Here is a 14,266-nt window from a genome sequence, read left to right as displayed (position 1 = left end):
TTCCAACCATGATGGAATTAAATGATACATTAATAGTAATAAATAATATAGAAAAATCACCAAATACTAGGAAAGTAAGCAACACACTTAAAATAACCAATGGGTCACAAAAAAAAAGTCATAAGGGAAATTAAATAGTACAAAATTTTTTAACAGATCAAAATTTGTAGGATGCAGCTAAAGCAAAGCATGGAGAGTTTATACATACACTTTTCTTTTATTAGGAAACATGTTTAAAATCAATGGTCTAAGTTTCCACCTTAAGAAACTAGAAAGAGAATAGACTATTAAACCCAAAGTAAATAGAAGAATGGAAATAAAGAGTAGAAATTAAAGAAAAGCAAATAGAGAAAAAAGAAAAATCATCAAAACCATAGTCTGGTTCTAAAAATAAAATTGATACACCTCCTCTCCCCACCCCCTGCATGACAAAACAGGACAAAACAAACACAAATAACTAATATAATAAGTGGTGACAAGTCCTACAGAATTGAAAGGATTATAAGGGGATATTATAAATAATTTTATACATATGTTGGTATATTATAACAGTTGTTACTTTGAGAATCTAGACGAAGTGGGAAGATTATGAAAATAGAACATTTGAATAGAATTCATTAAAAATTAAATATAAAATAGGGGCGCTTGGGTGGCTCAGTCAGTTGAGTGTCTGACTTCGGCTCAGGTCATGATTTTGCAGTTCATGAGTTTGAGCCCTGCGTCGGGCTCTGTGCTGACAGCTCAGACCCTGGAGCCTGCTTTGGATTCTGTGCCTCCCTCTCTCTGCTCCTTCCCCACTCATGCTCTGTCTCTCTCAAAAATGAATAAACGTTAAATAAAAATAAATGTAAAATAAAAAAAAAAGGAAACTTCAGATCCAGATTTCTTTCCTGCGTAATTGTATCAAATGTTTAAGGAATAAATGTTACATGAATGTTTTCAGAAAAAACAATAAGGAACACTTTATTACATTTTATGAGTAAAAAAAAAAAGCCCTGATATAAGAACTGGACAAGAAAATTACAAGAAACTTAAAAGATCAGTATCTGTCATGAACATAGACACAATTATCTCTATCAAAACATTAACAAACTAATTCCAGCAATATACAAATATGGTACCACATCATGACCAAGTGGGGTTTATTCCAGGAATGCAAGGTAGTTTACCACTTAAAAGTAAGTCAATTAATATACTACATTAATAGCATGAAGGAGAAAAATCACGTGATCACCTAACTATATGAAAAAAATATGATGACTAAATTCAACATTATCTGGATAATAACTTTCAACAATTGGTAAAGGGAACCTTTGAAAAACCTACAGTTAGCATGATACTTAGGAAAGTATTCAATCTACCATAATTAAGATCAGAAACAAAGCAAGGATGTTTGCTTAACTCTATTGAATATTGTATCAGAGATCCTAGCCAGTATGAAATCTGAAAAAATAATTTCTACAAAAATTATTGCTAGGGTTTTGATATGATTTTAACAAATTGATTTCAAAACATATAGGAATGTAAAGAACATGGAACAGCCAGAACCACTGTGAAGGTATAATGTTGGAAGACTTACACTACCTCCTTTCGAGACTTATAATAAAGTTAAGACAGTGTTGATATGAGGATATAAGATTTATATGATAGTCAAATAGATTAACAAAAGAGAGAAGAAAATTCAGAAATACATCCATACATAAAAATTTGACTGATATTTGGCAAAGTTGTCAAGGCAATTTTGAGAAGAGTCTTTCAACAAATTCTGGAAATGAATATCCATAAATGAAAAAATAAATCTTGATCTCTACTTCACACCATATATAATTATAATTTGTGTTTGATCACAGACCTAAAATTAAAAGCTAAATCTATAAAACAAAGTACTAACCATGAATAAGATTGTTAATTTTATCATAACTAAAATTTCTTTTTATCAAAGGAGACTAGTAAGAAAATCAAAAGGCAACCCACACAATTGGCCGATATTTTCACTATGTTTATATGACAGACGACTTGTATTCAGAATATATAAATAGCTAGTATAATCAAAACAAAAAAATTCAATAAAAGTGGACAAAAAACATTAACAGACATTTCATAGAAGGTATATGCATGAACAGTTAAGTGTATAAAATATTGTTCAACGTCAGTCATCAAAAGCAAATTAAAACCACAAATTACTATTTTATACATATTGGAATGGGTAAAATAATAAAGAATGATAGTTTAAAGGGTTGATCAGGATGTGGAACAACCAAGTGTCATACATCACTCATGACAGTATAAAATGGTACAATTACTTTGGAAAACCATTTGGCAGGTTCTATTAAACATACACTTACCTTATAACCCAGAAATTTTAGTTTAATATTCATAGCATATTTATAATAGCAAAAAAAAAAAAAAAAAAAGAAAGCAACTCAAGTGTCCCAAAATAGTTAAACTTTGATGTATTCATGCAATGGAATATCAGCAATAAAAAAGAATTAACAGCTGATGCAGACAAATACAAAGGAACCTCAAAAACATGTTGAGCCAACCCGCAGCAACTTCTTATTCAACATGTCTCTGGAGACAAGGGAAACAAAAGCAAAAATGAACTATTGGGACCTCATCAAAATAAAAAGCTTCTTTCTGCACAGCGAAGGAAACAATCAGCAAAACTAAAAGGCAACCAACAGAATGGGAGAAGATATTTGCAAATGACATATCAGATAAAGAATTAGTATCCAAAATCTATAGAAAACTTATCAAACTCAACACCCAAAAAACAAATAATCCTGTGAAGAAATGGGCAAAAGACATGAATAGACACTTCTCCCAAGGAGACATCCAGATGGCCAACTGACATGAAAAAATGCTTAACATCACTCATCATCAGGGAAATACAAATCAAAACCACAGTGAGATACCACCTCACCCCTGTCAGAATGGCTAACATTAACAACTCAGGCAACAACAGATGTTGGCGAGGATGTGGAGAAAGAGGATCTCTTTTGCACTGCTAGTGGGAATGCAAACTGGTGCAGCCACTCTGGAAAACAGTATGGAGGTTCCTCAAAAAGTTAAAAATAGAACTACCCTACAATCCAGAAATTACATTACTAGGTATTTATCCAAGAGATACAGGTATGCTGTTTTGAAGGGGCACATGAACCCCAATGTTTATAGCAGCACTATCAACAATAGCCAAAGTATGGAAAGAGTCCAAATGTCCATAGACAGATGCATGGATAAAAATGCATGTGGTGTACAGATGCATGTGGTATGTATATATATATATATATATATATATATATATATATAATAAAATGGAGTATTACTTGGCAATCAAAAAGAATGAAATCTTGCCATTTGCAACTACGTGTATGGAACTACAGGGTATTATGCTAAGCGAAATTAGAGAAAGACAAATATCACATGACTTCATATGAGGACTCTAAGATACAAAACATGAACAGAAGGGAAGCAAAAATAATAAAAACGGGGGGGGGGGGGGGAGGACAAAACCTAAAAGACTCTTAAATATAGAGAACAAACAGCTGGAGGGGTCATGGGAGAGGGGATGGACTAAATGAGTAAGGGGCATTAAGGAATCTACTCCTGAAATCATTGTTGCACTATATGCTAACTTGGATGTAAATTAATAAAATTATTAATAAAAACAAAAAAACCATGTTAAGTCAAGGAAGTTGGACACATAGAATATGTATCATTCCACTTATATGAACTTTTAGAACAGTAAGTTTGATATAAGGTAATCCAAATCAAACAGTGGTTTTCTCAGTGGGTGAGCCCTAAGGGTATTACCTGGAAAGAACACAAGGGAAGTTTCTGGGATTATAAAAATGCTCTGTATCTTGATTAAGGTGGTAGTTATACTGATGCACACATTTGTCAGAGATCATCTAACTATATACTTAACATATGCATTTTATTTTAGGTAAATTATATCTCATTAAAGAATAGTTTGGGAAAAATAAATCCAATTGTAGCCAATGGTCCCAAATACAGTGTAGCTGGTTTCCTTGATTCCCCCCTAATTTGAATTAAATATCCTGGGGACTAGAATTTATTGCCCATTGTGTGGTCTCTAGTTGTCTGGCAACCTGGGATGTTTATGGGTAAATTAAAACTACTAATTTTGTGTGTGCTGAGCCCTTGAGTGAAGGAAGAACTATTATGTTAACTTGGAAGTCAAGGAGAGTATGTTGCATGGGATAGGGTGGTAGTGGTGGGTTTGCAGATGTCTCCTATTCAATCTGTCACCAAGGATTTATTTTCCTGAATCATAATTATATTTCCAATACCTAGAATGGTGCTTAGCATATTGCATATTCTCAGAAAAGTCAGTGATGTTAAGAAAAGAATAGATTTTATTAGATTTTTGGTCTCAGGGTGTAGATTTATAGGAACTCACCCGGTAAAGAGTAAAAACCACAGAATTTAGAATTAAAGAGATTTAACCCTGGCTCTGATATTTGATTTCTTGGACAAGTTATTACCTTGCTAATCTTCTGACTCTATAAAGGGGGGGGGGTAGTTATGTGCTCATCAGATGGTTATGGGACTGTAATAAGACGATGTACATCCTCCTGAGGCACTGAAGAGTGTTAAACTAATCCACTGCTGTAACTAGATGAAGTTCTGATGACCTAGGTCTTCTTGAGCCTGCTAGTGGCCTTCTCCTTTGTAAGCTCTTTCCTAGCTTACTAAAATGCTTTACCCTGGAGCCAAATACCTATTAAATACCTATCAATCTGCCTGTAGAGTCTGAGCACAGATGTCAGGACCAGAGACTTTGAGAACTCTGGATCCTAATGGACCTTCTAAATCACAGCCATCACTTTCATTTTTATTTTTATTTTATTTTTTTAGCAATGAAGAAGATTTTTATTTATTTATTTTTTAATATATGAAATTTATTGTCAAACTGGTTTCCATACAACACCCAGTGCTCATCCCAAAAGGTGCCCTCCTCAATACCCATCATCCACACTCCCCTCCCTCCTACCCCCCATCAACCCTCAGTTTGTTCTCACTTTTTAACAGTCTCTTATGCTTTGGCTCTCTCCCACTCTAACCTCTTTTTTTTTTTCCTTCCCCTCCCCCATGGGTTTATGTTAAGTTTCTCAGGATCCACATAAGAGTGAAACCATATGGTATCTGTCTTTCTCTGTATGGCTTATTCCACTTAGCATCACACTCTCCAGTTCCATCCATGTTGCTACAAAAGGCCATATTTCATTCTTTCTCATTGCCACGTAGTATTCCATTGTGTATATAAACCACAATTTCTTTATCCATTCATCAGTTGATGGACATTTAGGCTCTTTCCATAATTTGGCTATTGTTGAAAGTGCTGCTATAAACATTGGGGTACAAGTGCCCCTATGCATCAGTACTCCTGTATCCCTTGGGTAAATTCCTAGCACTTTCATTTTTAAAAACCTGCTCAGGAGGTCAAATTGGAATGTTTTCTCTATTTCATCTCTAAAGAAGGGGTTTGGTCTTTTCCCTGGACCTTTGAGGCTTGGTGGCAGCTCCACATGGCCACACCACGGACTAGAAGAAAAGACTAAGGATATCAGACTTGAGTCATCTAGTACAAGACTTTGTTCCCACACCTCACACTCAGGTGTGGTTGAAGGCTTCTGAGAAAGCAGCCTTTCCTATTTGGACAGAAGTGGAATGAGATGAGGTGGGTCCTAAGACCTCTTTTCCCCTGAACAAGTTAGATGTCCTTACTCAGTGCCCATTGTCCCTGTGCTTATCCTAATATTCATTTAATTTGGCTTAACTTATTTGGTTTTGCTGTTGTCTCCTATATGTAGGTCTCCTCCAACAGTGAAAAGTCTCCATGAGCACTTTTGACCAAATCATGTCCATACCTCGATTTTAACATAGTGCATACTCAGTAAAAAAGATGAAAATTCTTACCTTTCAGAGAACCTTCCTAGATTGACATTATACCTTGTTGCTTATTCTTCTGTACAGCAGGCACAGTTTTCCCAAAGCCCATTGCTGACTGCTAGGTCTCCATTTCTGTTTCTCTAATTCTGTGTGTTTCTCCTGTCAAACTGAGAGTTCACTAAGGGAGGCATGCATGTATCCATATCAGAGTAGGAGCACCTGACTGTGGATGAAGGTTATTTCTTCTTGTCAGACTGTGAGTCTTATCTTTTTTATTTTATCAAGGTCTCCTAGAAGGGAGGAGTCCTGTCAGAAGAGCAGTGTGGAATTCCCTGGGAGATGATCATCAGCTTGGTGACCATGTTTCCCAATAAACATGGGATCCCTAGGCTTTGTAATCACATCTACATCACAAATGGGAAATACCTAATGGTTCCTCATCCTTCAGACTTGTGCTACTTATCTCCTTATCAAAGTAAGGATACTATTGAGTGTGGGCTTCTCTCTCCACCATGCTGGGAACCCCTGGTCTCTTAAACATTACCATTGGCTCACAAACTGGCCCTCATACACAGAGGACAAGAGGAGACCAATGCAAGAGGCAGGCCACTCCAGATGTGTAGGTGGCAGGTTTAAAAAGCAAGGGAACTTACTTATGAGATTTGTGTTAGTGACCCCAAGTACCCACCTGTCAAATCTTAAAAGTTTATAGAGAGGCCTTAACTGGGTTCAGTCATGTATACTGGCCAGATGGGCTCAACAATACCTTACTCTCTCAAGGCTGTGTCCATGGAACAGCTCTCACCGTGGGAATAGCGGGTAGAATGTATATTCCAGGGACAGGCGAAGGTGTGAGGAACCTCCAATTGCCCTAGTCTGGCTCACAGTTTAACTGGTGGCCACATATTCCCAATGGCCCACTCCAACAATTGCCCAAGCCTAAAGGAAGAAGACAAGGTTCTAGGGTGGGGTTGGAGATTTAAGACTGAACAATGCCCCGCTTCAGCAGTCGGAGGGCCCCATCCCGGATCTGCTTGGTCTTCATGCCATAGATGATGGGGTTGAGCATGGGTGGTACAACAAGGTAGAGGTCAGCCAAGAGGATATGGATGTGCCGGGGCACATGCTGGCCAAAGTGCTGAGTGTAGAATGAGAAGAGCCCTGGTGTATAGAAGAGAAGGATGACACCCAGGTGGGAGCCACAAGTGCCAAAGGTCTTAGCTCTTGTCTCTTTGGAGGAGAGGCCTAACACAGCCCGGAGGATTAGTGTATAGGAGACAGTGATGCAGATGGAATCTGTGCCCACAACTAGCGTGGCAGCAGTAATGCCATAGATGTTGTTTGGCCGTGTACCCCCACAAGCCAGCTTTACCACAGCCATGTGCTCACAGTAGGAGTGGGCCACCACTCGGCTACAGTAGCTCAGCCTTGCCAATAAGCATGTGAGTGGGGTCATGAGGCCCAAGCCACAAAACACAGCAGCAGCTGCCAGCTTGCCCACAGCCTCTGGGGGCAACAATGACCCATAGTGCAGTGGCCGGCAGATGGCCAAGTAGCGGTCAAAGGCCATTGCTAACAGGATACCAGATTCAACAGCTGAAAAGCCATGGATAAAGAACATCTGAGTAGCACAGGCCCCAAAGTCAATCTCAGTAGCATTTGTCCAAAAAAGTGCAAGGAGTTTGGGCACAGAAGTGCAGAGCACCAGGTCAACGATGGACAGCATGCATAGGAACAGGTACATGGGCTGGTGTAGTGCAGGCTCTGATCGCACCACCAGCAGCACTGCCATGTTGCCAAGCACTGCTAGGGCATACATGGAGCAGAAGGGAAATGCAATCCAAAAGTAGGATGCCTCCAGGCCAGGAATTCCCATGAGCAGAAAAGAGTTTGGGTTCTGATGGCTGTGGTTTGTGAAATGCATGGTCAGGTCCAGGTAGGGTAGGTAGAGAAGACCTTACTGCCCTGCTCTGAACCCTAGGAAGCCCTGACAGATGAAGCCATTGGGATTCATTCTTATTCTGTGGCTGAAACTGAAAGGATAGCAGAAAAAATTTGAGTTAGATCTCATAAAAAACATCCAGGATAAGAAGGCTGTATAGCATTGGGAAGTGATATATGGCAGGAGGTGAATTTATCATTACCAGGGATCAAAGGAGACTTTCCACTTAAGTCTGATTCAACAATGTCTAGGCTAGGCTGTAGGGTGAGTTACATGGTTGTAGAACTCACTCTTGTTACTTATCCTCACCATGGAGAATCTTCTATGCCTGTGAACCCAATTCTGCCTTGTACTCTTATTTTCTTCTGATCTGCCTATGTGACAATAAAATAATATAAAAATCAAAGGTCAGGCACATTTGATTTGTGGTTACTTTTCAAGATGGGAAGATCAAGACTGAGAGATAAGAGAAAGCAGAGTGGGGGGTGGTGTTGTTGGATGGGTTTTTCAAGCCACTGAGCCCATGGTTATTCACAGATGAGGCTCAGAACAACAAACACACGGTGAAAGGCTGAGTCTCATGTAGTCTGCTAAAGCCGTAACATTGCCTGGCTTATGTTAGTACTAGAATCCTGTGCTTGTCATAGGTTTCTGGGTGAAACAGGTGAGATCATGCAGAATCGGTCAGTGGTAGATGTCAAGTTAATCTGGCCATAATAGGTGATGTGATAAAGTTACTGAGGAATGAAAACACAGTCTTATAAAAATCAAAGGTACATGAAGAGGGTATGAGAAGTAAATTTTAATCACTGGGAACACAATTGTTAACTGTAAGCAAATATGGAGACCAGTTTGGTCAGATTATGGCATGGAGCTTCTACACATGTCCACCCCATCTCTTTGCCTATTACCCACACTTTCTATATTCCCTGATCTTCCCTTACCTAAAAGTACCTTCTCACTATTCTCTGATCCACTAGCCAGCCAGTAATTGAGAGTTTGAGAAAGAATTTGATTAAAAAGTCAGGAAGGGGATAGTAAAGGGAGAGAAGAGGATGAAAAGGAAAGTTGAGAACAAGACACAGGAATAAACACAGGAGATATTCGGGAGGGAACAGTACCTTTCTCACACTGGTTTCTAATATGATGGGATGTGACTGTGTTCTGGCTGTTAGTGGGAACAGAGAGGGTGGAACTGCTTGAGCCCTCTGGAGATAAGTCCATCTATATCCCTAACCTTAAGCTGCAGTACTCCTTGCAATCCCTTCCATCAGCTATCCATACCCAGAAAGAAAGAGGCAAGAAGGCAAAGGATAAGGTCTTCTCATGTGGTCTGGGGGAAGGAACCCTGGACCAGGATGCCTTCCCAGTGCCCAATGTGGCTGTTACTGTGATATGGAGACAAACATCTTGTCCCTTTGTCTTATCATCCCTTCTTCCATGCATTTAAAATTTTCCTTCTGTGCTATTTCCCTTCCTGAGTTTCTACCAGAGAGCTTGGGACCAAGAATACTCAGATGGTATTTCAATTTTGGTGGTAGATGAAGGGTCAGGGACAGAGAGAAATCTGGGTGGGGGGTGGGGAGTCCTTGTAAAATGGTATATGTAAAGCTGTTCCATTCTGAGCACACCATGTATTTAGTTCAGCATGTGACTCCGTCTGTATATGTTGCTGTATAAAATGCATGAACAAGGCTGTACTCAGACATGGTATGTACATTTAGATAAGACATTGTTTTTAGAGTGTCCATACTTCAATGCCCTTTCTTTGGTGTGGAGAAAATTGAGAGCTGAATAATCTAGACATAAATGGGAAAGACTTGCTTTCTTCACTTTTTTCCCCCCACCTTTTCTTCCAGTCTTTTAATAATTGAATCAAGTTTCCTCAGCCTCTGAGCTGCCTCTCAAAGAATGTTTACTCTATCCTTGTAGTTACGCAGCACAATGACTGCATGCCCCCCTTGCCTCAGCCCCATTTGCACAGATAGAGAAAATGAAGTTGGAAAAACATGTGGAGCACAGTATGCCAAGATTCTAAGAGAGATCAAGGTGAAGGCCTTGGGGTCATTGCTTCCTGTCATTCTCACTAATATTTGAGTTAGAGCTCATGAAAAATGTCCAGGAACAAAGCTGTCTCATGAAGAAAGGAACACACTGTTCATCACTGAAAGTGCTTGTGAGCATCTGGAAGCCACCTGCCCAGGATTCAACTTTTGTCAATGGAAGAGTAAGAGCAGCCCTTTTCAAATCTCAGCTCTGCTAACTCACCAGCTATGTGATCACAGTCAAGTCACCTAACCTCTTGTCAACCTGCTTCAGATTCTGTGACCTGGAGAGTTCATTCCTACTTCAGAGGCTACTGTGAGGAATCCTTATGGGAGACATTCATCTGAAGAGCACTACATGGCATATAGCAATGGTAAAGAAGTGTGATTCATTTGTAAGTCCTTTTTATCTGAAGTGGAGACTACCTCAGTGAGAAAATTATCTTAGTGTTCTCCAGGTCTTTGGCCTGTTTGTAGTGTGCTTATTGTAGGGTGACATACAGAGATAGACTTACCAGGCCTAGGACAGGGAGTGGTAGTAAAGTCTCAGGTCCTGCAGGGATTAGAGAGTGTGGAGCAAAAAGGCTGGAATATTTATCCTGTTATTAAGGCCCTAACTGAGATTAAAAATTCCCTGGGGATAAAGGCACTAAAAACACCTCTGGGATGCTGGAAAGAGGCAGAAAATTGAAGCTAGGATATTTGGGTCTTTCCTTACCCTACCCAACCAAAAGAGTAGGATAATGGAGAAAATTTACACTGTGAGTTCAGAGTAGATAGGAAGGGAGGAGGCATACAGACCCCTGCACACAAATAATCCCAAAGGCTTTCTGGCATAGGAATTCTGTTTAGAAAATTTGCTAATTTTGCTTTTTCTCTTGGCCCCTTCCACATGTCCCAAATATTTGCTTCTCAATGTTTCTTAGCTTCTCTGAATGTTAGTTTTTCATCTGTAAAAGGGGTAGGCAATGAATGAGATGGTATATGGAAGGCACTTATCATTTTTCCTGGTATATGCCAAGCACCTGGTAAAAATTTTAATTTTATTATTTTATCTAATTCAATGATCATTGACCGAGCATCTACCATATGCAAAGAACTATGCTAGATGTTAGAGCAGAGGGTTGAAGGATCACACCTTTGTTCATAGCCCAGTTTGGGATCGGCAGACATAAAAGATTATAGTTCAACGAGAGATATATAGATATAAAAAAGACACAAGTTCATTTATCAGAAAGGGGGTTAGTGCTGTACAACTTAGTCAAAGATTCAGAAATAGAAAGTGGACTTAGAGGAAGGTGCACATGAAGGAGAGAAAAAAAAAAGCATGTGTAAAAATATGGCAGACAAGAGATAATGGGCATTTTCTGGCAGTCAGTGCAGCCTAGTTCAAAGTTTAGTTAAAAAAATTTTTAGGGGTGTCTAGGTGGCTTAGTTGGTAAAATGGCCAATTCTTGATTTCAGCTCAGGTCATGATCTCACTATCATGCCTTATGTTGGGCTCTGCACTGACAGCATGGACCCTGCTTGGAATTCTCTTTCCCCCTCTCTCTACCCCTCTCCCCTGCTCACACGTGCTCACTCTCAAAATGAGTAAAATTAAAAAAGGTACATTTGATTATAGTTGACACACAATGTTACATTAGTTTCAGGTGTACAGTGATCCAACTCTATATATTATGCTATGCTCACCACAATGTAGCTATCATCTGTCACCATGCAACACTATTACAATATCATTGACTATATATCCTATGCTCTACTTTATTCCTGTGTCTTACTCATTTTATAATGGGAAGCCTGAATCTCCCACTCCCCTGCACCCATTTTGCCCATCCCAACAGAGAGCCTAGAAATAAACTCATGTTTATATGGTCAATTAATCCATAAAGACTATATGGAATGGGGAAAAGACAGTCTCTTCAATAAATGGTGTTGGAAAAACTCGACAGCTACATGCAAAAGAATGAAATTAGATCACTTTCTAACACCAGACCAAAAAAATCAAAATGGACTAAACATTTAAAGTGACACCTGAAACTATAAAAATCCTAGAAGAGAACACAGGCAGAAATTACTTCTTATTCTTTAAGTCAATAGAAATTCCTACGGGTCATAGATATATTTTTATAGGTGTGTCTCCTAAGCAAGGGAAACAAAAGAAAAATAAAATATTGAGACATCAAAATAAAAATCTTTTGTACAGCAAAAGAAATCATCATCAAAACAAAAAGGCAACATACTGAATAGAAAATAAGTGGTTAGTATTCAAAATATACAAAGAACTTATATGACACCGAAAAAATTGAATTAAAAATGGGCAGAAGACCTGAGTAGGCATTTTTTTAAAGAAATACAGATGGTCAGACACATGGAAAGATGCTCACAATCACTCATCAGAGAAATGCAAATCAGAGATATTCTGAGCCATAGTAAGTGTCCTTTCTCTCCTCTCATCCATACACCATCTTATCAAATGCTGTTTGTGTGATATGGTCACTTTAAATCTTGTTGGTACGACCTTAGTCAAGTAACAGCTCTTAGCCTCTTGTTCCCCATCTGTAAAAATGGGGAGAGCTATCATATTACACGGAAGATGCTTAATACAGTTTATGTGACATGGTAACAACAATCTGTTGAGGATTTGCTATCATTAAATTATTATCTTTCAGTCATCTTCCTACTCAATAGGCTTTGTGAAGGCAGAGACCAGGGTGAATTAAGCTCTTTGATAGTACTTAAGAGAAGATCATAATGGCGTTAGGTATAGGGAGAAGGTTGTTGAACGAGCAGATAGTATTCTAGTTTAATGTAGGGTAGGCAGACTGACGTGAAGCTTGATTTCAGGCAATAAGGCAACAAACCTATTGAGGACTCAATATTTATCTGACAGGGTCTTAGAGATACAAAAAATTGAAAATATACCTGCAAATGCAAATCAAAGCTATAAAAGATATCACCTCAAGCCTGTCAGAATGGCTAAAAATCAACACACAAGAAACAACAGGTGTTGGTGAGGATGTGGAGAAAAAGGAACCCTCTTGTTCCATTGGAAGGAATGCAAACTAATGCAGCCACAGTGGAAAACAGTATGGAGGTTTCTCAAAAAGTTAAAGATAGAACTACCTTATGATCCAGCAATTGCACTACTGGGTATTTACCTAAAGAGTAGAAGAACACTAATTCAAGGGGGTACATGCACTCTATTTATAGCATCATTACAATATATATGGAAGCAGCCCAAGTGTCTGATTGATGGATAAAGATGTGAGATTATATATGTATGTGTGGCAAGATTTCATTTTTATGGCTGAACATTTTAGTGTGAGATTACATATATATATATATATTATATTATATTAATTATATATTATATGCTGTTTGTGTGATAGGGTCACTTTAAATCTTGTTGGTGTGACCTTAGTCAAGTAACAGCTCTTGGCCTCTTGTTCCCCATCTTTAAAAATGGGGATATATATATATCATCTCACACACACACACACACACACACACACACACGTTATTCAGCCATAAAAAATGAATTCTTGCCATTTGCAACAATATGGATGGAGCTAGAGAGTATAATGCTAAGCAAAATAAGTCAGAGAAAGACAAATACCATATTATTTCACTCATATGTGGTATTCAAGAAACAAAATGAGCAAAGGGAAAAAAATGAGAAAGACAAACTAAGAAACAGACTCTTAACTACAGAGAACTGATGGTTACCAGAGGGGAGGTGGGTGGAATGATGGGTGAAGTAGATGATGGAGTTTAAGGAGTACATTTATCATGATGACCACTGGGTGATGCATAGAATTGTTGAATAATTATATTGTACACCTGAAATATAATACTGTATATTAACTGGAATTAAAGTAAAAACTTTCTTTAAATGGGTAAAAAATAAAATAACTGGAAAAAAGAAAGTGATAAACCTGGGAAAATTTATGGTGATAGAACATAGGATAGTTAGGAGGGTTATATGAAGTAAATACGTGAAATCCTTAAATATTTTCTTGTAAATACAAGTGTTTACTCCAAAAAAAATGTGAAAAGAAGGTGGTTCCCAGGAAGCAAGCTATCTTATTTTGAAATTCTATACCAAAGAAGAGAAACAACAGGTGTTTACCACAGTGTTTTATATAAAATTTGATTTGAGAGCTTCTAGTATTTTAAGAAGTATGATAATACTGATCTAAGATAATTCTATTACATGACTTGTCCTTTAATCCTATTTTAAGTTTTAATTATATGAATGATTTACAAATACATTCCTTTGTAGGAAACAAACACAGAGAGACAGAGAGACAGAGAGACAGAGAGACAGAGAGACAGAGAGACAGAGAGACAGAGAGACAGA

At 38.2% G+C, this 14,266-nt stretch overlaps 1 protein-coding gene across 1 annotated transcript; it reads right to left on the bottom strand.

Annotated features, from left to right (window-relative positions):
* Window positions 1–6,754: 6,754 nt before the first annotated feature.
* Window positions 6,755–7,920, bottom strand: LOC125917121 (olfactory receptor 52P1-like). Its single transcript, XM_049623390.1, has one exon. The coding sequence runs from the start codon at window positions 7,838–7,840 to the stop codon at window positions 6,896–6,898; it is 945 nt and encodes a 314-aa protein (XP_049479347.1). The 5' UTR covers window positions 7,841–7,920; the 3' UTR covers window positions 6,755–6,895.
* Between the last annotated feature and the right edge of the window lie 6,346 nt (window positions 7,921–14,266).

This window comes from Panthera uncia, chromosome D1 (assembly GCF_023721935.1).
Source record: "Panthera uncia isolate 11264 chromosome D1, Puncia_PCG_1.0, whole genome shotgun sequence".
NCBI lineage: Eukaryota > Metazoa > Chordata > Mammalia > Carnivora > Felidae > Panthera > Panthera uncia.
Note: the sequence above shows the minus strand (reverse complement) of the source record. Positions and strands in the feature narration are given on the sequence as shown.

Bases quoted from the DNA above. Each gene is read 5' to 3' on its own strand.
- LOC125917121 (XM_049623390.1), bottom strand. From the start codon at position 7,840: ATGCATTTCACAAACCACAGCCATCAGAACCCAAACTCTTTTCTGCTC.